General features: G+C 49.1%; 1 protein-coding gene across 1 annotated transcript in view; it reads right to left on the bottom strand.

Moving 5' to 3' along the window:
- The window catches only part of ABCA13 (ATP binding cassette subfamily A member 13), a 329,120-nt gene that overhangs the window by 47,748 nt on the left and 254,143 nt on the right, over positions 1 to 27,229 (bottom strand). The window contains 1 exon segment of the mRNA XM_062178561.1: positions 27,111 to 27,220. Within this exon segment, the coding sequence (XP_062034545.1) occupies positions 27,111 to 27,220 (110 nt within the window).

Here is a 27,229-nt window from a genome sequence, read left to right as displayed (position 1 = left end):
AGACCACAGAGCACAGAACTCTCGGCCCGGCCAGAGCAGAACACACATTCTTCTCAGATGCTCAAGCCACGTTCTCCAGGGCATAAAAACTCCACAAACTTAAAAGGACTGAACGCATACATAGTACGTTTCCTGACCACAGTGGAGTAAAACTAGCAGTGAATGATAGAAGCAACCTCAGGAAGTCAGAAACATACAGAAAATAAACGTACTCCTACGTAAGCCGTGGATCAAGAAAAGGTGAAAGGGAAATTAAAAAATAGTTCAAGCTAAACAAAATGTAACAAAATTCATCAGATTCAGATAAAGAAGTGCATATAAGGAATAGGACATCTATATATTGAAAAAAGAAAATAGATCTCAAAACAATAGCCTGACCATTTACCTAAATTCATTTAGCAGAATCCTCGTAAGTCAGGGACCACCTGTACAAGAAAGCCTAACCCAGCAGCAGGCACATGGTGATCCAGTTGGGTTTATCCCAGGATCGCCAGGAGGGTTTATGGTGTGAAATTCACCATATGCCACATTAACAAAGGCTAAAAACCACATATACATCAATAGAAAAAACAATGTACTTGACAAGATTCAGATGCCTCTAACGAGAACACAACAAACTAAAGGGGGTTTTACTGTATGATCCTGTCCATGTGAAATTTCCAGAACAGACAAGTCCACAGAGACAGAACATAGACTCATGGACGCCGAAGACAGGTGGCGCAGGTAGCAGTGGAGAGTGAGTGCCTGCCGGCATGGAGAGTCTTCTCAAAGTCAAGAAAATGCTTTCTTCTGAAATTAAACATGGAGAATGGTCGTTCAGCAATATATTAAAAACCACTAAGTTGTGTATACTTACATTTGTGAGGGGCCAGTGCTGCAGTGAGGTTAAGCCTCCACCTGCAGCGCCAGCATCCCATATGGGTACTGGTCTAGTCCTGGCTGCTCCACTTCCAATCCAGCTCTGTTTATGGCCTGGGAAGGCAGTGGGAGACGGCCCCATGCCTGGGCCCCTGTATGCACATGGAAGACCTCTAGGAAGCTCCTGGCTCCTGATGGGCTCAGCTCTGCCCATTGTGGCCATTTGGGGAATGAACTAGCGAATGGGAAGAACACTCCTTTTCCCTCTCTCTGTAACTCTGCCTCTCCAATAAATAACCACATCTTTAAAAAAAAAAAGTGTGAATGTTATTGGATATGTAGTGTAGCTCAAGGCACAGTACACACAACAAGCTGAATACAAGCTTTAGGGAAGCAATCGCATTCCTTCACAGGCTCACAGCGCATGTTCAAAGTATCTGTCAACAACATGAAAATGAACCGGCTGTTCAACCTGATACAAACGATGCAACCCACAAGGCACTGGGGCAGAAGCCACTGAAATGAGGCTGTATGCTCCACGGGTCTATTTATGTAAAACGTACAGTAAAGCCAGGCTTACCCGGGGAGAAAAGCCAGAAAAGTGTTTTTCTCTGACAGGATCAGGCTGAGTTCTGTTTCCCAAGGTGAGAGCTGCGTGCATGCTGATGTTATAAAACTCAACACACACGCTTATCTGTAGTCACTGTACATCCCAGTTTAACATTTATATTTAAAAAGTTGTTCCTTTCTGCATGTTAATTTGTAAGTCACCCAGCACCATTTCTAACCTGAGTCCCATCTGCGTTTTGGGAATGAATGCCCTACCCAAGGGATGGTCCCCTTGCCAGCCCTCAGCTGTCTCCTGGAGAGTTGAAAGATGGGAGCCCGCGCCGCGGCTCACTAGGCTAATCCTCCGCCTTGCGGCGCCAGCACACTGGGTTTTAGTCCCGTTCGGGGCACCAATCCTGTCCCGGTTGCCCCTCTTCCAGGCCAGCTCTCTGCTATGGCCAGGGAGTGCAGTGGAGGATGGCCCAAGTGCTTGGGCCCTGCACCCCATGGGAGACCAGGAGAAGCACCTGGCTCCTGCCATCGGATCAGCGCGGTGCGCTAGCCGTAGCGCACCTACCGCGGCGGCCATTGGAGGGTGAACCAACGGCAAAGGAAGACCTTTCTCTCTGTCTCTCTCTCTTACTGTCCACTCTGCCTGTAAAAAAAAAAAAAAAAAAAAAAAAAAAAGAAAGAAAGAAAGATGGGAAATATGTAGGTGAGCAGTATCCGCCATTCAAAGCAGGGAGTATGTATGTCAAACACACTTCTCATTGGTCAATGACCACGGGACACTCCCTGCCTACGCATTGCTCACGGCCCATATTTGGTCCTTTCTAGTTGATATCTTTGAACTTCAGACCTGGAAATACGTCAGAGCAGGTGAACAACGACCATCCGGAGATGCAAATTCAGTGACAGCAACGGCCTGACAGATCCCTGCCTTCTTCCCTCAGCACCCACTGCAGTGATACCACCCAGTCCCCAGCCACTCAGGAGTGACACTTACAGCAAGGGCACGGTGCCTCCGTGGGTGAAACAAAGATCCCGTCACTCTTTCTTAAAGCAGAGCATCTTCCCTTCAATATGCAATAAGGGAGTGGTGTTTGCTTTGTAATTTGTGGCAATCGCATGGGGGCCGGCTCTCTGGCACAGCAGGTTAAACTACCACCTGCAGTGCTGGCATCCCGTATGGGTGCCTGTTGGAGTCCTGGCTGCTCCACTCTGACCCAGCTCCCTGCTAATGTGCCTGGGAAAGCAGTGTCAGATGGCCCAAGTGCTTGGGCCCCTGCACCCACGTGGGAGATCCCCATGAAGCTCCTGACTCCTGGCTTCAGTCTGGCCCAGCCCTGGCCATTGCAACCATTTGAGAGGTGAAATAGTAGATGGAAGATCTCTAACTCACTCTAACTCTAACTCACTCTAACTCTTAACTCTAACTCACTCTAACTCTAACTCACTCTAACTCTAACTCACTCTAACTCTAACTCTAACTCTAACTCTAACTCTAACTCTAACTCACTCTAACTCTAACTCTGACAACTCTAACTCTTACTCTGCCTTTCAAATAAATAAATAACTCTTTAAGACAGATCTTGCATGTAGGATTTCTATCAGTTGTATATTTTACTATGAACTGATATCCACCACTGTTGGCAGCTTGGTGGAGACTCTGCAGCCAGGATCCCGTGTCTACAGGACCACAGTAGGGCTAGGAACTCAGTAGCATTAGAGGCGCGCTAAGTCAAACCACACTGTGGTTTCCCTTCCTCTCCGCTGTATTAAACAGCTGCTGCTCTGTGATGGCGACATTTTGTTATCCACATTGGAGAGGAAACAAGGGTCTAGGAAGAGCAAGCCGATAGCTGAAAGCCTAGGTGGCCAGGACCCATGTCCAGTTGTGTCCTGTAAGAATCCAGATGCAGACACGGAGCAGACGTGGCCCGGTGGATGCGCACCCAAAGGGTGTCAAACGCCACTGAAGCCCTGAAGCCAGGCAGGAGTTGAACATCTCAGCCAAGCTCACTGCACCTGACCTGGAAGACGAGCTCCTTAGGACTGATCTCATGTACCTGTGAGGGCTAACAACACTGCCTGAATCAACGCCAGTCAGTGGAGTCACGTGACTGGCAACTGCTCCCACCCGTCGGATCATTCCCCACGCTCGCGGCTTGGCCTCCTCCGCACACTGGTGAAGGTCACCCGTCCTGTTCACCCCGGCCTTCAGATCACTTGGAAAAAACAGGGCACTCACTATGCAGCGCTGAGTCTGACCCGAGTGGCTCGCATCGTGACGCCTGCTGCCCGCCTCTTCCCCTGTACTCAACGACGTGGCGGACAAGACAACCTGGCCTTGGAAACCAGACGAGAAGCTTGGAACCCGCTGAGGTGTCTGCCAAACCAAGAACTTTCTCACTGCAGGCTTTCGTTCCCTGTGTTATCAGCGGTCTGCCAACCCCCAGCGAAGGTGGGGAGTGCCAGCAAACACTCCCCGGCCCATCTATCTGCTTTCCCGTCTGCACTTTGATCCCGTTTGCTCTCCCAACTGCTCGTGTGGTTAATGCCATTGTGCGCACTTCCCTGCAGTTTACCCCATATCCACCCTACTGTCGGGGGCGAGATGCTTACGGGCCGGCACAAACACCTCGGCCTACGGAGAGCAGCGACTGGAAGCCCAGCGCCTGAAGCAGATCTGTAGCCCCAACCTGGGAGCTGCCGCTCCACACCGTCCGCCCCGTCGTGGGAAGAGCGGAGGCGCCCATGGGCTTGGCTTCATAACAGGCCAACGACGTGTTTACTTCCTCCTGGAAGGCAGGAATAAGTCCTCACTCCAAGATTAGGCCTATACATCTACAACCACCGCCACACCCACCAGTTCCTCCAGCCTGCTCAAGAGGTGCCTCTGACTGGTCTTTAGACATAGGAATACAAACAGCACAAGACAACACAACCACACTGTCAGGGGTACTTACTCACTGAACTGCTTTGTGTGTAACCAAGACGGAGCCACAAATCTAATTAAGTAATGTCCTTGTAAAACAGTCAAATTACACACAATTATGTTTTCATACGGCTGACATGTTTTCCTTCCTGCCCACCAAAGAGAGGCTATTCATTTCTGGAAACAGCATTGCTCGTTGATTTACATACAAGCCCTCTGCACAGAAGTGGGTGAGCTCTCTGCTCTCTTCGGGAAGCAACCAGACTGCCACACCGGACTTGTTCTTAGAGGACAATGGCGGCTTACGCTTCCACCTGCCCCACGGTCACTCAGACTTTGCACTGTTTCTTTCCCTTGGGACGTCATCACTTGTGACAAACGCAGGCCCACGTCTAGAAATGTCCAGAAAGCAGGAGCTCCATTCCCGGCTCTCAGCGCCCCTTTGTCGAATCAGCTCTCCCTCCAGGCAGAGCCGGAGAGCAGCAAACCCATGTGCACGTTTCAAAAACCGGCTGCAAGGATTCAGGCAGTCTTCCGTAGCATCTCACCCACGTGGGTATTGTTTTCCAAATGTATGAACTCTGCAGTTCTGACTACCTACGGATTCCATAAGACTATCAGACCGCATTTCTAAACTTTAATGGTTCAAACTACTGCCATGTTGGATACATTATACAAGCAATTTCCCTACAAAAAATACTAAAAATGTTGTCATCAGCAAGAAAATGGCAGGTTTAGAATGTTATTATGAGTATTCTCTAGCCCGTAATGTCTGAATATTTAAGCAAGGGCAGGCAATGGCACCAGCGTTCTTATTTCCATAAAATGAGATTTAATAATTCCCACAAGAGAACCACAGGTTATTTTACCACAGCATGTGTCAAAATCCACTAAAAATGCTATCTTTTCTAGGAAAAGTTAAACGTAAAGCTTTGAGCTAGATAACTTCATTCTTTATTGATGCTGAGCTATTGACAAATAGTGGCCAAGAAATGATAATGCCTCATTCAAACATTATTTTGGGTCTTTCAGGGATTCTAATATATTTTTCTAAAAAATTACCTAAATCAATCTTTTGAATTTGTATCATTTGACAAGTTGAAAGATGAAATTCAGGCCCCAGGTGCTGGTAAAGACCTGGAAGCCATGGGCACCCAGACCTCGGCTGATAGCCTGAAACCCATGCAGGGTGCTTCTCCAAAGCAAAAACAAACAAAAAGCTAAGGGTAAAAAGACCAAAAACAGGAGAGGGGAACTTCTGCCTCCACAGGAGGAGAGAGGGGTGAGACGTGGGTTAGGGATATGCTCATCTGCTTTGCTTAAACTCAGGAGTTAAAGCAGTCAGTGCCTCTACAGAAGCGGGGAAGCAAGCTTCAGGTACCATCCTATCTGTAGAGAAAACCAGACAAGCTCAACTCAGGCCACGACACTCCACGTGGTAAGAAACGTGCGGCCGTGCAGAAGCCGATCCTGGCAGCTTCTGTGTCCACACGCCCCTCACCCATGACCTTGAGCAACCATGGACTGAACATATTCAGGGAAAGAACTCCGTCTGCGTGGAACAGGCACAGATATTTTTATGCCTGTCAGTCTTTCCAAAACAACACAGCAGAGCAACCGTGCACACGGCATTCACTCGGTGTCAGGTATCATAAATAACCCAGACATGACTGACAGCGTGCCAGCAGGTGTGCACAGAGTACATGCAAGTAGCACACCACTGTACAGAGGGGTGTGAGCCTCCTCGGAGTTTGGATCCATGGAAATCCCTAAGGGACAACAAAACCCACATCGTCCAGACCTCATCACAAGACAACTGACCCAGGAGGCCGGCTCCCCGCTGAAATCCTGGGTGTGACTTCCCTCACAGGACCTCGGGTCCCAAGGGAGGCTTTCTCCGACAGGCCCCCTGGGGATGCTGACCTCCTGGCTCCAGGCTGCTCCCTGCAGTCTCCGTAGGGAGTCGGCCCCCAGCCAGCCACCCGGACGCAGCCCTGCTCTCCCAGTGCAGATGGCATCACTGTGAGGTCTCCGAGGACTCCCTCCGTCGCCTCTGCTCAGAGCTCCCTGTGGGCGTGGGAGGAGAAACCTTGCAGACCCGTCTGCCCACTCTGATTCAGTACCCAGCACTTTTCTGCTCTTGGTCCCCCCACCAACTACAGGGACCTGCTATTGGCAAGCCTACCAGACCACCAGCAATCACCGTTCCTGGCAGGACGGGACCCAGGCAGGGGTGCCGTCTCTTCTCGGGGTCTCTCACCATCACAATGGATGGCTCGCGGCGGCCGTTTTCTGGTCCATCTGCTTATTTGATTGACTACTCAGCCTTCGCTTCCAGCTCAGCTGAGCCCTTCATAACATTAAAAGTAAAACGCATAATGCAACATAAAATGCCAACAGTTAGGATACAGTAACTGGTCTAGCGATAAATACAGGGAGGTAAACTCAACTTTAACAAGCAACAGACCTCGACTGAATCAAGAGGCAAACCCTAACTCAGTGCCGTGTTAGACAGACACGTCTGGAGTGACTTGGAGAAGCTGACAATACAAGGTTAGGAAGAGCAGGCAGAAGGACGCTTTCACAGTATTTACACCAAATAGAGTGAAATTCAGCCCTAACCATTAAATGAACCCATATATTAAAACTGGTTATGTATTAGAGGGGGAAACACCCAAAAAAGAACAAACATAGCATGAAATTTTCCTATTTCAGTTAAACAAAACCAGCAGAAAACAAAACATCATACTGCTTTTGTCAAATCTGAGACACACACACACACACACACACACACTTGGAGAGACAGAGAGACACCCCACAAGAGAGAGATCCCATGCCCTGGCCCAATCCCCAAATGCCTACAACAGCCAGGGGCCAGGAAAGCTACCCAGGTCTCCCCCATGAGTGGCGGAAGCCACACCACATGAGACAACGCCACTGCCTCGCGGGGTCTCGGCAGCAGGAGGCTGGAGTGGGGAGCCGCAGCCAGGAAGACACGGGGGCTCCAATGTGGGACTCAGGCACCCTAACTGCCAACCAAAGGCCTACCGCCTCACCATGCCATGTGTGAATTTATAAATAAAAGCTCTTTCTAAAAAATTAAAAAATCAAATGATATTGCAGAATTTCTGGAAAATGATTAAAACTAAATTGTATGTGCAATATTAGCTAAAACAATGGCCAGAGGAAATTCATGGATATAAATGTTTGCAGTAATAAGAAAAAATAATTAGACTAAATTAAGTATATATCATTCACAAAAAATTAGAAAAAGAACAAAAGGTGTTGTGGCACAGCGGGTTAAGCTGCCGCTGGCAATGCTGGCATCTGGTATCAGAGACCTGGCATGCAACTCTGATCCAGCTTCCTGCCACTACACCTGGGAAGAAAGCAGATGATGGCCCAAGTCCCTGGGCCCCTGTCACCCACACAGGAGACAAGGATGGAGTTCCTGGCTCCTGGCTTCAGCCTGGCCAGCCCTGGGTATTGCAACCATTTGGGGAGAAGAACCCGTGGATAAAACCCTAACCTGTGTCTCTCTTTCCCTCCATTGCTCTGCCATTTGAATGAATGAAAAAATAAAACGTTAGAAATAAGAACAAAAGGACATCAAGGAATAGCAAAGGAAGGAAATATGAAAGGAAAAAAGTAGAAATTAACTGATTAGAGGAAAACATGGAACAAATTAAGTGCTTAATTTCACAAAAAGGCATTGATAAAATTGATAAATTATTAGTTTATTTTAAAGAAAGGCAAAACATCACAAAGCTAAAAGCGTGAAACAAATTGGGGCATAATTGTAAATATTGAGGAAATCAAAATAATGAAAGTTTGGACCAAGTTAGTATTCAAAGCCCACAGTCCTTAAAATATACACACATCTGTGTGTCTGTACACGTGTGTGAGAGAACACTCACATGTCTGTTGTGTCATTTGACAATGGGGCTATGTTCTGAAAAGTGCACTGTTAGGCGCTCTCCTCCTGTGCAGACACCACAGGGTGTGCGCACACAGAGTAACAGCTGGAGGGTGGGTGATACCAGCTGTGGACCCCTGCTGTCTACGCTGTCTATGGTGCACGCCTACGCACGAAGCAACCCGAAGCTGCAGAGCACCATCATTCCCTTGGAAATCACAGATATTTGTGTCACCACAGATGGCGACACAGAATGTTCACCCCCTATGCTAAGTAATCTTGGTGATTTTCTGCCATGTTATCAGTAACACATTTTATCAAAATCACAACTTCACATCAGTCTATACGTTTATCTTTCACAACTCTTTTCACAGGAAAAGAGTGTGAATCACGATGCATTTGTCTCTTCAAAAAAAAAGTACTTATTTCAAGAGAAATAAACAAACAAAAAACGAAACAATCCTAGTTAGAACAAAGACAGCGCCTTCTCTCCCAGTGGCTCCTCACATTCTCTGCCGCTATGGACACCGTACTCGTCCAAACCACCGGACGGGGCCTCAGGACACACCCGGTCCATGTGCTCACCGCCCGGTTCAGACCCACAGCCCTCTGGCTCCCAGGCTGGGTGTGCCTGCTGCACTTCTACTCCTCCTTCCCCTCCACTCCTCAGCTCTGTTTCAGTCCCCTTCTGTCCCCTGCTCAGATCCCTGAGAAAACAAACTGGGGCCTCAGCCCGTACTAATTCACGCTTGACCCTTTGCCATCGCTTCCTCCAACACCAGAGCTCTGCCTTCCAGCTCCAGTGCCGTCTCTCACGCTTCCCTAAAAGCCCACAAAATTACACACACACCATAAGCTGTGTGATAGATACACGTAAGAGTGTGTCTTAAGAGTTACAGCGAAAAAGAGCCCATGGCAATTTTAATTCAGATCACTACAGGGATTCCAATCACAAAAGAAAATACATGGGAGATGAAAGAGCAGGTGCACCTTGCATGCACACCTGCTTCCCAATCCCCCCCACACACATCTGCACATACATGGACACCTCACCTGCTTCCCAGCCCTCCCACACACACACACACACACACACCTGCACATACATGGACACGTCACCTGCTTCCCAGCCCTCCCCCGCACACACATCTGCACATACATGGACACCTCACCTGCTTCCCAGCCCTCCCACACACACACACACACACACACCTGCACATACATGGACACGTCACCTGCTTCCCAGCCCTCCCCCTCATACACATCTGCACATACATGGACACCTCACCTGCTTCCCAGCCCTCCCCCCCCCCCACACACATCTGCACATACATGGACACCTCACCTGCTTCCCAACCCTCCCCCTCATACACATCTGCACATACATGGACACCTCACCTGCTTCCCAGCCCTCCCCCTCATACACATCTGCACATACATGGACACCTCACCTGCTTCCCAGCCCTCCCCCTCATACACATCTGCACATACATGGACTCCTCACCTGCTTCCCAACCCCCCCGCACACACACACCTGCACATACATGGACACTGCACCTGATCCTGGCTCAGAGAGGAACAGGGGGTGCCAACTACAAGACAAGGTGCTTCACCCCCCGGGTGCTGACCGCTGCTTAGGAGACAGGCTGTGTGCGTGTTCTGCACGTGTACCGCAAGCTCTCGGAAGAGGCAGCCAAGGCAGGAAACTGCTCTTACCTCCATACAAAGGGAAGCAACGGCCAAACCAACACTGAGCCGGGAGCGCTGTCAACACAACACACAGCCTCCTGGGATGACAGGTAAGAGGTAAAGAAGGAAAAACCACGATGAAACCAAAATCAGTTTTAAAAAATATTTATTTATTTGAAAGGCAGAGTTACAGAGAGAGAAGGAGAGGCAGAGAGCAGTAGAGACAGCGAATCTTCCATTCACTAATTCACTCCCTAAATGGCTACAACGGCTAGGAGTGGCCCAGGCCAAAGCCAGGAGCCTGGAACACCATCCAGACCTCCCCCTTGGGCGGCAGGGACCCAAGCACCGGGCCATCCTCTGCTGCTTTCCCAGGCGCAGAGCAGGGAGCTGGATCAGAAGCAGAGCAGCCAGAACGACAGCGGCACCTGCATGGGCTGCCGGCACTGTAAGCCAAAGCCTAACTTGCTGCAGCACAATGCAGGCCCCAAATTATTTTCTTAAAGTTAAAAGATTTATAAATGAAGACTAAAAACCAATAAGTGAAAATGCTACTAAGCCTTGGTGATAGCTGAAAATGGTTTAACGGTTTTGGTTTGCTTGGTTAACTTTGGAGGCAAACACATGAAACATACGCATCTGTGAACAGGAAGCAAGTGGGGCTGACTTGGACTTCTCACACCAGCAGTCAGGACAGAACACGGCCGGCTCCGGGGCCATGGTCCGGATGCCGGGTCCCGAGTGTCGTTTATCCTCAGGGAAGGCAACATATCCCCCGATCTGCAGGCTCATGTCTCCTCACTCCAGTTATTCTGTTTAAAAAATAAACTAATTTTCCCAAATTAAGAATTAGGAATCATTACGCTGAACAACAAAGCTGATGGTCAGCAATGAAGATAGGCTGGAACCTGAATAAACGACGCACACAGCACACAAGCCGTGCCTCTCTTCTCAAAGTCAGAACAGCGCAGGCGCTAGGCTGACAAGAGTCTGCATGTGCAGCCCAAGGCGGACAGAGGACAGGCCCAGCGCTCCTTAGACTCAAGTGTCTGGGACTGACACACTTCTCAGGGTCGATTCTGGACACTCAAGCTTTGGAGAGTGCAAAAGAACACAGCGTGATTGGCTGGCACTGTAGCAGTAATGCAAATGCAGTCTTTACTTAGTACATCCAGACAGCTAATTAAAAGATGCAAATTAGATATACATTTTCATTCTATTACCTCACCAAATTACATCAGAATGATGGCTCGCCCTACAGTGCAGGCAGTCACTAAACCCCAGCCCATTAAGGTTCCTTAATGCTTAGAACTGAAGCAGGCATGGAGAACCCCAGAATGTTACCAACAAACCAACAAAGACAGTAAAACTGGAAGGTAGCAAAAGCGATGCAGAGAGGTCGTTTCAAAAAGAGATACATTAATATTTAAATAGAAAGGGATAACATGGGCATGGGCAGCAGCTGTCCGAGGCTGGCACCGTGGGTCGTGGAAGCACTGATCAGCGCACTCAGAGTGAGCAGAGCTAGATTTATCACACCCGCTGCAAGGGAGCAGGAGCAAGCAGGACAGCCAGAGGCCGGCTGCCGCTGCGACACGGACTGCGATCCCAGGCACTCCCGTAACTACAGCATCCTCCTGGGGTAGGTTTTCTCAGGGACCCACAGGTTTCCCAGCTAGGTGAGGTGCCTCTCCGGGTGGAGCTGTGGAGTCTGCACCGCCCTTAGCTGAGGGATTTTCCCATCCACTCAGTGTCCTGGGGTGAACTTCTGCCTTCCTCCCCGATGGACAATGACAAATGTTTGGCATTTGGATGAAGGTCTCCTTCTGTAACTGCTTCATGCAGGACAGGGACATCACACTGGCCCTGTGGGTGGTCTGGGGTGTCCTGGAGTCCTGGCTACAGACATACAGCAGGAAGGGAGCCTCAGCGAGAGGGGGTAATTCATTCCCGTTCCTGTGTGCACCAGTACACGCACCTACACTTGCCAAGTTTCTAGGTGAAAGGGCATATGAATAGGACCTGCGCCAACAAGGCACAGAGAAACGGCACAGCCACGGGGACCCTGCGCCTCGGGAGCGTGGCTTAGCTTCTAAGCGGACAGAGCAGCTGAGACAGAAGGACTTTCCACGAAGTGCCGTGGAGCTTAAATAACTTGGAGATGAGACCGTGACATCTGGGCTCTCACATCATTTAATCTATGAACTATCACTCCGAGATTGCTTTTGACAATTAAAAATATTTGGGCAGAGTCTCAGGTTGGCATTTTCTCCCTCCACCCCCAGCAGCACAGTCCATGCATTAGAGAAAGTATGGTCCATGTTAGAGGAGCCTCAGAGAGCAGCAGGTTCTGGACTGACAAGAAGCCAAGACCTCCACTTGACTTCAGTATCTCAATGGCTGGGCAAGGAAGTAATTACTTCCAATATTCCCCTTCAGTGAGCATTATCCCTTAATTAACAAAATGCTCAGGGACATCTCTCTGCCAGGGCACTTTGAGTTTTCCTAATACCACTTTGTAATGAAACAGATTACCTAAGATGATTTAATTACGCTGGCACATGGGTACATGAGTACAGGAAGAGGATAGAGTGCTGGTGAGAAATAACAAACCACATGCGATCTGCGAGAAGTCAGCAGCTTATCACAAACAGAAAGTTATTTTTCATTAAAAAAATGAGTTATTCATTCTGGCTTTGTATTAACCCTACTGGTCTTGAAGACTTGGCAGAGGCCCCAGACGGCAGAGCCCCACCTACGGAGCTAACACAGGCAGCACACGCACAGAACTAAGCGTCCTCGGGCTGAGGGGAAGAACAGCTCTGCCCCTGCTCTGGTCTGGGTGCTCCCCTGGAGGCCTGAGCAGCAGGGGACGGCCACCAACCGGGATGACCTACGCTGTGCCCACGGCAGGGACCATGCAAGCCACAGCGGATGCCGCCCGCTGGTTTGCATCCTCCACCACAGCTTAGCCACGCCACAGAGCACAGCTGTCTTTCATGGAAGAAGACTTTTTGAGCCAGGAAATACTTTACCCCAGGAAAGAGAAATTCACAGATGTTTGTGTGATGGAGACAGGACTCGGCACTTGCTGACGGAGAAACACAACAGAACACAAGGAAGGCACTGATACGACTGGGCAGGACTGAGAATGTCCTAGTGCGATGTATTGAAAAACTGCGTAAACCAATCAGAAGTCATGCCATCACTGCAACTATGCGAGTTGTTGCTGCAAGGACGTATATAGATACACACACGGGTGATCCATAGATCCAGGCAAGCGGACTCCAAAAATGGAATTTAAAAACACTTGGCAACAAAGGTTTTGAATTCCAGGAATAGTTTTTGTTTGTTTGTTTGTTTGTTTGTTTGTTTTTGACAGGCAGAGTGGACAGTGAGAGAGAGAGAGAGACAGAGAGAAAGGTCTTACTTTGCTGTTGGTTCACCCTCCAATGGCGGCTGCGGCCGGCGCACCGCGCTGATCCGAAGCCAGGAGCCAGGTGCCTCTCCTGGTCTCCCATGGGGTGCAGGGCCCAAGGACTTGGGCCATCCTCCACTGCACTCCCGGGCCACAGCAGACAGCTAGCCTAGAAGAGGGGCAACCGGGACAGAATCTGGCGCCCTGACCGGGACTAGAACCCAGGGTGCCGGCGCCACAAGCAGAGGATTAGCCTATTGAGCCACAGTGCCGGCCCATGAATTGTTTTTGATAATATAAACTTTTTTGAAGGCCCTTCACACATAGATACATAGAATTCCTTTTCAAGGAGAGGAATATAAGAGTAAAACCACTCTCATGTAAAATTAGAGGATTTTCCTTCATTGCTTTCCTAACTCTATATTAATGTTATTGTCAATTTAAAACAGGAGGAAAACATTTGTCAAATAGGTCTGAATTTGTGAAGCTATGATTTAAATTAATTTGTGGCCCACGTTAGCTCAAGTGAAGATAAAGTCTTAGAAGGAATAAGTGAGTCGCTTTCTTTTTTTTTTTTTTTTTTTTTTTTTTTTTTTTTAGTAAATATAAATTTCCAAAGTACAGTTTGTGGATTACAATGGCTCCCCCCCTCCATAATTTCCCTCCCACTCGCACCCCTCCCATCTCCCATTCCATTCACATCAAGATTCATTTTCAATTATCTTTATATACAGAAGATCGATTTAGTATATATTAAGTAAAGATTCCATCAGTTTGCACCCACACAGAAACACAAAGTGTAAAATACTGTTTGAGTACTAGTTATAGCATTAATTCACATTGGACAACACATTAAGGACAGATATCCCACATGAGGAGTAAGTACACAGTGACTCCTGTTGTTGACTTAACAATTTGACACTCTTGTTTATGGCGTCAGTAATCTCCCTAGGCTCTAGTCATGAGTTGCCAAGGCTGTGGAAGCCTTTTGAGTTCGATCTTATTCCGACAGGGTCATAGTTAAAGTGGAAGTTCTCTCCTCCCTTCAGAGAAAGGTACCTCCTTCTTTGATGGCCCCATTCTTTCCACTGGGATCTCACTCGCAGAGATCTTTCATTTAGGTCTTCTTTTTTTTTTTTTTTTTTTTCCAGAGTGTCTTGGCTTTCCATGCCTAAAATACTCTCCTGGGCTCTTCAGCCAGATCTGAATGCCTTAAGGGCTGATTCTGAGGCCAGAGTGCTATTTAGGACATCTGCCATTCTATGAGTCTGCTGTGTATCCCACTTCCCATGATGGATCCTTCTCTCCCTTTTTGATTCTATCAGTTAGTATTAGCAGACACTAGTATTGTTTGTGTGATCCCTCTGACTCTTAGACCTATCAGTGTGATCAACTGTGAACTGAAACTGATCACTTGGACTAGTGAGATGGCATTGATACATGCCACCTTGATGGGATTGTATTGGAATCCCCTGGCACATTTCTAACTCCACCATTTGAGGCAAGTCCAATTAAGCATGTCCCAAATTGTACATCTCCTCCCTCTCTTATTCCCACTCTTATATTTAACAGGGATCACTTTTCAGTTAAAATTTAAACACCTAAGAATAATTGTGTGTTAATGACAGAGTTCAACCAATAGTACTAGAACAAACAAACAAAAATACTAAAATTGTGAGTCTCTTTTTCAAATTGGCACCGCATTGCCCTGTGTGAACCAGAGTCATCTGTACATAAATTCCTAAGCGCTAAACCTGTGGTACTTAGCATTTTGATCATGTTGCAGAACTTAACAATTATTGCTCACATGACTTCTGTGATAGTGGTCATTTAAGAAAGGGAGAAACCAAGCAAAAATATATTTTTAAAAAAGTCTGCCTTAGTTGCACACATTAAAATGGAACAAACTCCAAAAACTGCTAACTGGAATATGAAGGGTAAGGCTCATGTCTTAAACGTTTTTGTCCTGCTTATTATTCAATTGGCCTGATAATCTGATACGTGACCAGGGTGAAAGATTTGGAAAATACAGGAAGAAGAAAGAAGAGATAAAAGTTACCTATAATTCTCTATTTAAATGTAATAACTGTTGACCTGTCGATGTGTTTTTATTCATGGAATCATTCCATTGTGATCTGCTCACACTCCTGCTGCCACGCCGCCAGGCTCTGGTCTAACTCAGCACAAACCGAGCTGGCCGCAACAAAGGAACGCCAGGTGTCCAGGCCCACACAGACTTGAACCACTCCTGGTGCTGCCAAGAAGCCAACTTGGTCGTTTGGTTTATTGTTCATCTACTTCCACGTGATGCTAACCACCACTGCGGCCAGTGAATACCACTCTGAACAGGGCAGGTCAACTTTGTCCTCTGTAACGGGGATCTGTCTTCCCCCTTCTGTTGAATTTATTTTTGCAATTCTGTTTCACCCCAGGGTCTATGTACCAATGTCTTAAAGAACAAGAAGTACACCGTCTCTATAGCCTCAGGAACTGGCTGTTCGGCTAATACAGCACGCGCCGTTGACAATGGGAGACGTTTTGAGAACTGCATCGTCCTGTGATTTTGTCTCTGCAGATGTCACAGAGGAAGCGGACACCGTCTCAGAGCCGCAGTCCCTGGGAGAGTCCCGTGGGCCCTCAGCGTCTACGCCGTCCTGGCCTCCACACTGCAGATAACGACACTTTCATATTATTTTTCATTAGCAGTGCCTCATTTGTTTTTAACCCAATTCATCAGCTTTTCTATTTTTTTATAATTTTTATCTTTTATTTAAAAGATAGATCTGAGGCTGACGTTATGGTGTGGTGAGTTAAGCTGCTACCTGTGACACCAGCGTCCCTTATGGGTGCCAGTACAAATCCTAGATGCTCCACTTCCAATCCAACTCCCTGATAATCCTCCTGGGAAAGCAGTGGACGACTGCCCAAGTCCTTGGGCCTCTGCCACCCGTGTGGGAGATCCAGACAGAATTCTGGGCTCCTGGCTTCGGCATGGTCAAGCTCCAGCCACTGTGGCCATTTGGGGAGTGAATGAAGATTTCTAACTCTCTTTGGGTCTCCCTCTCTCTCTGTAACTCTTTCAAATAAATAAACAAGCCGGCGCCGTGGCTCAACAGGCTAATCCTCCGCCTTGCGGCACCGGCACACTGGGTTCTAGTCCCGGTCGGGGCACCAGATTCTGTCCCAGTTGCCCCTCTTCCAGGCCAGCTCTCTGCTATGGCCCAGGAGTGCAGTGGAGGATGGCCCAAGTCCTTGGGCCCTGCACCCGCATGGGAGACCAGGAGAAGCACCTGGCTCCTGGCTTTGGATCAGTGCGGTGCGCCGGCCGCAGCAGCCATTGGAGGGTGAACCAACGGCAAAGGAAGACCTTTCTCTCTGTCTCTCTCTCTCACTGTCCACTCTGCCTGTCAAAAACAAACAAAAAAATAAATAAATAAACAAACCTTAAAAAAAAAAGACCAAGAGACAGAGACAGAGAGATATATGGCGATATCTTCCATCTTCCATCTTCCAGTTTATTTAGCAAATGCTCTCAACAACTGGACCTCGGTCAGGCCAAAGTCAGAAGCCGAGAACTCCACCCTGATCTCCCACGTGGGTGGCCGCCACTCGAGTTCTTGAGCCACCACCTGCTGCCTGCTAGGGGACACATCAGCGGGAAGCTGGAACAGAAGCCGGGCCGCCAGGACTCTAATAGGGGGCGCAGGCCTCCTACACAGAGACTTAACTACTGCTCCAAACTCACAGCCTTGCTTTCCTGATTGATTCCAACAACCCCTTTTCCAAATACGCTGACTCTCCTATGGTCACCGTGCTGTGTACGGTCGCCGTGACTGTCGTTCTATTGTGGCATGAGAAGGCCATGCCAAGATGGCTGCTGGCAAGCGAGGGTCAGTTACTCAAGAATGGCTTTGAAACCCACCTGGCAACACAGCCTGCCTGGCAACACAGCCTGCCTGGCAACAGGCTGTAATTGGTTAGGGCACAAACCGCCCCTTGACCGGATTGGCTGCCTTGTCTATTTAAGCTGCTGTACCAACTGAAATAAACGAGTCTACAGGCTGCTGGCCTCTGACCCGCTTTTACCCGGCTCCCGGGGTCTGTGTGGTGACTCCGCGCCTCCTGCCCCCACCGTGCTCCTCTCTCAGAAAGAATCCACAGCAGCAGTTCTATGACATCACATTTTCGGTGTACTCAGTTCTCATCAACACTCACTGAGCACGCCCATGGTGGAGAGGTCTCTTTCTTGTTTTGTAGTGTTGGACATTCTCTCTAACTGGGCTGTGATGATGAGGGTGGAAGCCCCTGACGGACGCGTTGTGAGACCACCTTTCATTACACAGATCTGCCAGGTACAACATAGTATTTGTGCCTGGGGCCCACTTTCCTGTCCCACTCTCGGGTGGGCAGAGCTGCAACTCCTGTGCCACATGCAGTTACATTTAAAACCGCAAACTAACGAGGGTAGATGCTCACAACTTCAAACTTCCATGTGGGACGTGGCCTTTTAAATCTGAACTGAGACACCAGAAAGTTCGCTTATCTTCCTAGGCCACAGTCACGGCCCAAGCGACCACAGGCCAGGTTGCTGCTTCTTCCTCTCTGTAGCACCTGGGCTGCCCTTTCTTTCCTATGTACTCAGACAAGCATTTACAGGATCATTTTGGTTCATTTTTATCAAGTAATAGGAGAATTTCCAGTTATTCTAGCCTTCCATCTTAATGTATCAGATATTATTTTAAATGATCTCATATTTTATAATTCATGCAGTCATTAAACATACAGTTATAGAATAATATCTTTCTACCTTTTGCTATTATAAAGTAAGAATTAATATATAGTCATTTAAGTATCTACTCAAGCTTATTTAACTGGGCATAAATTTCTGGAGGAAAATACTAATTTAAACACTTGTTATAGGGGCCAGCGCTGTGGCACAGGGGACAAAGAAACCACCTGAGATGCCAGCATCCCATATGGGCACAGGTTCAAGTCCTAGCTGCTCCACTTCTGATCCAGTTCCCTGCTTATGGTCTCAGAAAGCAGAAGATGTCCTTGGGCCTGTGCACCCACGGGAGACCTGGAGGCAGCTCCTGGCTCCTGGCTTCGGATGGATACAGTTGCAGCCTTTTGGGAGTGAACCAGTAGAAAGAAGATCTCTGCTTCTCTGCCTCTTGTAACTCTTTCAAATAAATAAATCTTTTAAAAAAAATAAACCCTTTTTATGCACATTGCCAAGTTGAGCTCCAGTGAAATTATATTTATTTATATTCCAACAGAAGCATATAACAGTGCCCATTTTGCTATACCTCCGTGAAATTGTACTGCTTTTTTTTTTTTTTAAGATTTATTTATTTGAAAGTCAGAGTTACACACACACACACACACACACAGAGAGAGAGGGAGAGAAAGAGGGACGGAGGGAGAGAGGGAGGGAGACAGAGAGAAGTCTTCCATTCACTGGTTTACTCCCCAGATGGCCGCAACAGCCAGAGCTGGCTGATCCGAAGCCAGGAGCTTCTTCTGGTTCTTCCACACAGATGCAGGGGCCCAAAGACTTGGGCCACCTTCTACTGCTTTCCCAGGCCATAGCAGAGAGCTGGATTGGAAGTGAAGCAGCTGGGACTCGAACCAGTGCTCATATGGGATTCTGGCACGGCAGGCAGTGGCTTTACCCTCTACCCCACAGTGCTGGCCCCTGTACTGCTTTTTAAATCTTATATCGCTAAATTGTTTTTAAAAAATTTTTTTGACAATGGCAACTATTTTTAATTAACCATTCACCTTATCGTGTTAAAAGCTTTCATCTTTTAGCAACTTTTACCATTGTTGTATCCTCACTGCACAGAACCACTGTATTACAGCAGCTGATGCTCTTCCTTATGAATTCCTTTATTTTCTGTCTATAAATTTTAACATTTTACAAGTTTTAAATTTCCATATTTTATATTTTGTATTGTGAATTCTACATACGTTGAATATTTAGAAAGACCAGCACTGAGTAAATAACATTTACATTTATCTGCATTATCTCTAGTTTTCATCAAGTGATAGCAAACATTGTCTCAGGAAAATTGGGAAATCCATTTTTTTCTCATTTTCCTTTACACTGATGTGAAATTTGTGGAGTACCACTTCTTTACGTGTTGCCTTTCTCTTCTATTGATTTAGCTATTCAATCCCAATGGGGCTGTTTTTTGCTACAAAATTAATAAAGTGCTTTGAAATATCTTTTAGGATAAACAGCTATTTTTTATCTATCCTTTTTTTGTCATTCTACTTGTTTATTTGAAAGGAAGAGCGACAGAGAGACAGAGGGAGCGAGATCTTCCATCCAGTGATTCACTTCCTAAATGTCTCCAACAGCCAAGGTTGGCCCAGGCCACAGTCAGGAGCCAGGAGCTCCATCTGGGTCTCCCACATGGGTGGCAAGAAACCAAGTACCTGAGCCGTCATCTGCCACCCCCTGGGCCTATTAGCAGCAAGGTGGGTTGGCAGTGGAGACGGGACTTGATCCCAGGCACTGCTACACGGGATGTGGGGATTCCAAACGGCAGCTCAGCGGACTGTACCACAGCGCTCACTTGGGATTAGGCTTCTGCATTTATTCTCCTTTAAAAATTTCTGAATTTCTATGCTAAGCCTCCTGCTGCTCTAATATCCAGTGGAATCATATGAAATCTCTAACTCTCACTGAGAAAGAACAATATTAATATTTTTTAATCTTCCCACCCAGAATCATGATAGATGACACAATACTAATTCAACCAAGATTATCATCCTAAAAAAAATAAATAAATAAAAGCCACATAGAATTTAACACACAGGTTGACCATACTTCTGGCTAAGGTTACTCACAGGTCGCTGTCACTGGTATTTTGCTGTAGAGACTGTGTTTCTTATTACATTTCCTACTCTTACAGCTGGCACTAGGAACACTCTTCTGTACACAGTTTCAGTTTGGCTACTCAACTGAAATTACTTCTTAATGGGCTGTCTTTGTTATTGTAAGTCCATCACATAGCGACATACACATGCACACTGTTTTCTCACCGTGTCTTATACCAGGAGCTTGAATTCCAGACTACAGCTAATCACGGATGCTGACAGTGTCTCTCTGCTTCTGGCTGGGGGCATCGTGCTAGACCTTCCCAGACAGCAGGTGTCAGCGGGCACCTCCGCCTCCCTGCAGGCTGGCACTCTCCGTGCACGACGCCTGCTGCACTCGCGGCTTCTCTGCCTCTCGGGCCAGGAGCACAGAATGAAGGGCTCTTCCTTCTCACACACCGCGAGTTCTCTCTGGTTCCCAGCACAGCTCTCACGCTACGCATTTCGCATAAGGAATTTCTTCGCTGTAATGACTTCCTGCAGGACAGTATGACTTCTTAATGGAAAGTGGTTTGGTCTCATATATGCCTTCCCCAAGCATCCTACTTAAGGGCTATTAATATATTTATATGTTGTCACTTGGTTTTTATTTGCCTAATCATTACTCTTTATTTTTAATTTCATGCAATATTATAAGTGTGTCATGTATAATACATTCTTTCTAATGTACTGAGCATTTTAAGGAAAGATAATCACAATCACGTTTATTACCAAAAGCACACATTTGCTCTGCTGTCAATGAAGTCTTGAAAGTCGGTCTTTTGAGGCAGGCATTTGGAACAGTGGTAGAGACGCCCCTTGGGATGCCCACATCCCATTATCAGAGGGCCTGGGCTTGGGCCCCAGCTCCACTTCTGACTCCGGCTTCCCACTAAGGCGCACCTGGGGAGCAGCAGGTGGTGGTTCAAATACTTGGGTGACAGAAGACATCGACTGAGTGCCCACCCATTGTGGGCACTTGGAAAATAATCCCAGTGGGTAGGACTTCTCTCAGATAAAAATAAAAGCTGGGGCCAGCACTCTGTTGCAGTAGGTTAAAGCCCTGGTCTGCAGCACCAGCATCCCATATGGGCACCGATTGGAATCCCGGCTGCTCCACTTCCTATCCAGCTATGGCCTGGGAAAGCAGCAGAAGATGGCCCAAGTCCTTGGGTCCCTGCACCCGCATGAGAGACCAGAAGAAGCTCCTGGCTCCTGGCTTCAGATCGGCGCAGCTTCGGCCATTGTGGCCATCTGGGGAGTAAGCCAGTGGATGGAAGACCTCTCTCTCTCTCTTTCTCTCTCTGCCTCGCCCCCTCTCTCTCTCTCCCTCTGTCTCTCCTCTCGCTGTGTAACTCTGACTTTCAAGTAAATAAATACATCTTTAAAAAATAATAAAATAAAAGCTTACTTATTTGTGTGCATATAGAGATACAGACAATCTCTGCTTCAATCATTTATGTTCTCTCTCCTACAGACTGTGGTTACTTTGAGAGTTTTAAGTGGAGAGAGAGATGGGAAGAGTGCATGACTTAGAGTGGGAAAAATGTGGACTTGAATTCTCCATCATTTTCTGGAAGTCTGACTTATGGCAAACTATTTGGTATTTCTTAATCTTAGATTCCTTGTCGGTAAAATTAGGATATTATCTTCCTTCTAAAGCTGCAGTATTTATTGACCAGATGAATGCTTAGTGAATGAGAGTCACAGTAACCATGGCCATGATTCTCAATTTTGTCCAGGTGCTGTAAATGGCAATGGTTTTGGGATCCAAAGTTAACCTACACATCTGACGGCACAGTGAGTGAGGCAACAGGGAGGGGTGGTAACTGGCAAACTGAGGACTATGTCCTAGCCAGTGGCTGTCCAAAGTCACTCTGCGTGCCAGTGAAAACACACGAGACCTCTGGCCTGCGTCCTGTCAACGTTTATGATAGAACCAAAGTGCAGGGCAGGTTTTGAGTTACGTTCTGCAGGCATACACGCATGGATTCAAGAGTTTGAGGATATACATTAATGGAAATTAGCAAATTAGACAAGAAACAAGCACTATTTCAGATAATACGACCTAAGAGAAGGTACAAAGTGAACCTTGGGATTTCAATGAGACCTTGGCGTTTCAATGAGACAGGAGTCACTCATGAGCACATGGGCAGGAAGGTGCATCCCAGCTCTACGTGGTTAAAAATTCCATTGTGTTTCTAATCATCTGCTTAATTCCTTGAATACCAATGTGCAATTAACATTACAAATAATCAAGGTTAAAAATATAATTAATGCAAGTGTGATTTAGTTATAATTAAACTAATTACACAGACATGTAGGATAATAAGGGACTTGCAGGCCATTATGGGGATGTAAATTTATTCTCCTTTCAAGAGAGTGATTTGAATTTCATTTTCCAGTTCTTTTACAAATCACAGGATGGAATTAGAAAGGAGAGAGTCAGTCTTCCGGGGATTGAAAAAAAAAAAAACCTTATAGTTTTTATTTCCTCTTAAATTCTAATTCTTTTACTTACATAATCTTGTAAATAGAGAAATTAAAGGGAAAATGACAAAAATTTTGAGAAAAAATTAAATTATATTCGTCATTTAGAGAATAAGGATAGAAACAGTATCTACCACTTAATATATTTGTGAAGTGAAAGTAAAGCTGGACAAAGCAGCATATTCACAGCTTAATGGCTTGGTTATTCATTTTAATGAGAAGATACTTATAAGCATTTAAATCAGAAAGAAAACAACAGGACTAAACAAAGTATGCTGGAGGACTACAAGAATGACACAATTTAACAGCCTGAAAGCTGCAAACACATGCGGTTTGCTAAAAACATTTGAACTAGGGACTTCAAGCACTTTATGCTTTGCAGGGCTGGGGCGGGGGTGCAGAATCAAGGTCTGATTCACAGCGGGCCCCACCTCACCTGAGGAGAGGCCCACTGAAGCTGTGCGGGCTAACAGAAACGTGTGTGCGGTCCACACGAAGCAGAGGCAAGACCAGGACCAGGCCAGGGTCGCCGGAAACGGGCAATTCATGCAGCTGAGATGGACCCAAGCCTAGCACTGGGCAGGGAGCCAATGAGGGAAAAGCCACAAACCCTTACACAGAGGGTGTCATCCGGAAAGGAGAGAGAACCAAAGCAAACTCACTTGTAACCTAGGCTAGAAGAACCCCAAGCCACAAGACAATCCAGCCAGAAGGAAGCAAACAATGACAAGCAAATATTCTGATAAGCACAGACTGATCTGGATGAACAAATCCAAGATACGCAAGGGCTTTAGAGAAAACTGAAAAACTAAGTGGCGGCTCTTATGTGCTTTGAATAAACCATAGTCAAGGGTAAGGCAGGGGCCGGCGTTTGACAGCCACTGAGACGCAGCGTGGGACACCCATCCCTGATCCAGGTTCTCGTCTGGGTCCGAGCCAGATTCCAGCTTCCTGCTAACGTGCACGGAGAGGCAGGTGATGGCTCAAGTTCTTGGGTTCAAGTAGCCGAGCTCCCAGCTCCCAGCTTCAGCCCGGCCTGTCCCTGGCTGTTGTGGTCATTTGAGGAGTGAATCAGTAGACGGGAATCTCTCTCTCTCCCTTTCAAATCAGTAAGAATTTTACAAAAAAGAACATGGCAGAAAAAATACCATAAAGATATTAAATCTCAATTTGTAGTATAAGCCTGATATAACGCTATTCAAAATTCAAATATTATGACTGTTTATGGAGTCTGATGAAATGATTCCTCTAAAAAGGTACTAATGAAGTGTTTAAAATAGTCTAAACAATTCTGACAAAGAAACTGGAAGAGAGGCCAACAACGCACTCTCCCAGGATGCCACACAAAACAAGAGAAACTGAGACCAACCCCAGGCAATCTGAGAACTCAGTGCACAACGGAAGAGCTTCTCATCAAAAGAGATTTTGTGGAGAAAATGGGATTTCAGGAAAAAATCAAATTATAGTTCTACTATACAACATATTCAAATATAAATTCAACATAAATCAGACATAAATAAAAAATACCTAAGAAAGAAAACATAAAGAATAGTTTTACGACATCAAAAAGGAAAAAAAATTAACAAAAGGAAAGAATTTCTTGAGTCAAAAAGAAGCAACAAAGAAAACAATAAAATCAACTCCATCAGAACTGAGAACTGCTATTCCTACAGACCTTCCGGTTTAAACATAAGGAGCCACTGAAAGAGAACACAGAGATCTAAAGTGTGTGGGGAGCTGAGCTTTGAGCACGGACCAGAGCTCCTGCTCTCACGAGACGCAGACAGATGGACAACACGACAGGCAAAAAGGTGTGGGACAAAACAGGCAACCGCAGGAAGGAAACCAACGTAACTAATAATGCAAATAAATAAAAAATGGGACACACGTGAGCAGCACTCACGTCCAAGGACAATTAATGAGAACTCAAATCACCTAACAGTGAGGTGCCCTGCTCATCAGAAATGCACAACCGGAAACTTTTAATCAGAATTACTGAGGATTATAAAATGGTTATGGCATAAAAATGCAAATGAGAGACAAAAAAAATATTCTAAGTCTCATCTGAGTTTGAAACAGGCATATTGCTTTCCACAAACTCAAACTCGGATAACACAAGAAACCAGATGCAAACATTCAGATACGAATTTATATACCAAATTGGCTGGGAAAAGACATGCACATAGCAACAGTGGATTTCAGAATTAAGGAAGACTGTCACCCTCCCGGCGCCTGGCTCCTCACAGGCAGTGAGTACATACTTGTGGATTCAAAGAATGACTACGATATTTTTCCATAAATTACTCCACACGACCCCACACGTGAGAACCGAAAGGAAGCTCGTTTTCCCCCGGGTACCCGGGACGGCTCCAGGGCCCCAGGGCGCAGAGGAGCCCGGTCAGCCGGGCCGCTGTCTGGACGCCCTTCCAGGGCACACGCGAGCCTGGCTATCGCTCCGCAGCCTCTGAGGCAGCCGGGCGCGCCCCCTGCCCCAGGGCCCACGAGAACCCACGCCTGGGGCGGCCCGCGTGGGGCTGCGCAGAAGCGTCTGGAAAACAGCCCCGAAACGGACACCCGCCCGGCGCTCCGGCTCCTGGCCTGGAGCTGCTTCTACAGGCGAACAGAGCAGCCACCGGCAGCGTGTGGGCCGCCCAGGCGCCGGGCAGGACCGTCCCCGCCCCGCACAGGGCACCCGGGGCCACACGCCACCCAACGGGGCGCACGCGTGCGCGCGGAGAGGCGCCGGACCGGCCACGCCGACGCAGGCTGACTGCCCAGGGGCCACCTGTGCCTCCCACAAGGGCGGCGACGGCTCCGCACACAGCCCGGGCCCGCTGTCTGGGACCTCAGTGTGTGCGCCACAGCCGGCACAGCCAGGGCGCGCTCCGCAGCCGGTCAGCGGTCGGAGGCCCAGGGCGCGCTCCGCAGCCGGCCAGCGGTCAGCGGTCAGCGGTCGGAGGCCCAGGGCGCGCTCCGCAGCCGGCCAGCGGTCAGCGGTCAGCGGTCGGAGGCCCAGGGCGCGCTCCGCAGCCGGTCAGCGGTCAGCGGTCGGAGGCCCAGGGAGCGCTCCGCAGCCGGTCAGCGGTCAGCAGTCGGAGGCCCAGGGCGCGCTCCGCAGCCGGTCAGCGGTCAGCGGTCGGAGGCCCAGGGCGCGCTCCGCAGCCGGCCAGCGGTCAGCGGTCGGAGGCCCGGGGCGCGCTCCGCAGCCGGTCAGCGGTCAGCGGTCGGAGGCCCAGGGAGCGCTCCGCAGCCGGTCAGCAGTCGGAGGCCCAGGGCACGCTCCGCAGCCGGTCAGCGGTCAGCAGTCGGAGGCCCAGGGCGCGCTCCGCAGCCGGTCAGCGGTCGGAGGCCCAGGGCGCGCTCCGCAGCCGGTCAGCGGACAGCGGTCGGAGGCCCAGGGCGCGCTCCGCAGCCGGTCAGCGGTCAGCGGTCGGAGGCCCAGGGCGCGCTCCGCAGCCGGTCAGCAGTCAGCGGTCGGAGGCCCAGGGAGCGCTCCGCAGCCGGTCAGCGGTCAGCGGTCGGAGGCCCAGGGCGCGCTCCGCAGCCGGTCAGCGGTCAGCGGTCGGAGGCCCAGGGCGCGCTCCGCAGCCGGTCAGCAGTCGGAGGCCCAGGGCGCGCTCCGCAGCCGGTCAGCGGTCAGCTGTTGGAGGCCCAGGGCGCGCTCCGCAGCCGGTCAGCGGTCAGCGGTCGGAGGCCCAGGGAGCGCTCCGCAGCCGGACAGCGGTCGGAGGCCCAGGGCACGCTCCGCAGCCGGTCAGCGGTCAGCAGTCGGAGGCCCAGGGCGCGCTCCGCAGCCGGTCAGCGGTCGGAGGCCCAGGGCGCGCTCCGCAGCCGGTCAGCGGACAGCGGTCGGAGGCCCAGGGCGCGCTCCGCAGCCGGTCAGCGGTCAGCGGTCGGAGGCCCAGGGCGCGCTCCGCAGCCGGTCAGCAGTCAGCGGTCGGAGGCCCAGGGAGCGCTCCGCAGCCGGTCAGCGGTCAGCGGTCGGAGGCCCAGGGCGCGCTCCGCAGCCGGTCAGCGGTCAGCGGTCGGAGGCCCAGGGCGCGCTCCGCAGCCGGTCAGCAGTCGGAGGCCCAGGGCGCGCTCCGCAGCCGGTCAGCGGTCAGCTGTTGGAGGCCCAGGGCGCGCTCCGCAGCCGGTCAGCGGTCAGCGGTCGGAGGCCCAGGGCGCGCTCCGCAGCCGGTCAGCGGTCAGCGGTCGGAGGCCCAGGGCGCGCTCCGCAGCCGGTCAGCGGTCAGCTGCCGGAGGTCCAGGGCGAACAGTGCCTGGGGACCTCCCCGGGCCACGGCTGTGGCGGGAAGGGTGGCACAGGGCGGTAGGTGCGGGACGACTGCGTTTTCCAGCCTCGCCCCGCAGGACCCAGAGCGGCCAGCGAGGGAGCAGGCCCTTACCCTGCGGGCGTCCTGACCACGGCGCGCCCCGAACTCGGGCCGACCTCGCCCGTCAGCATGCCGAACACGGTGGTCTTCCCCGCTCCGTTGGTGCCCAGCAGCCCGAAGCACTGGGGAGA

Source organism: Lepus europaeus, chromosome 20, assembly GCF_033115175.1.
Source record: "Lepus europaeus isolate LE1 chromosome 20, mLepTim1.pri, whole genome shotgun sequence".
Lineage (NCBI taxonomy): Eukaryota > Metazoa > Chordata > Mammalia > Lagomorpha > Leporidae > Lepus > Lepus europaeus.
Note: the sequence above shows the minus strand (reverse complement) of the source record. Positions and strands in the feature narration are given on the sequence as shown.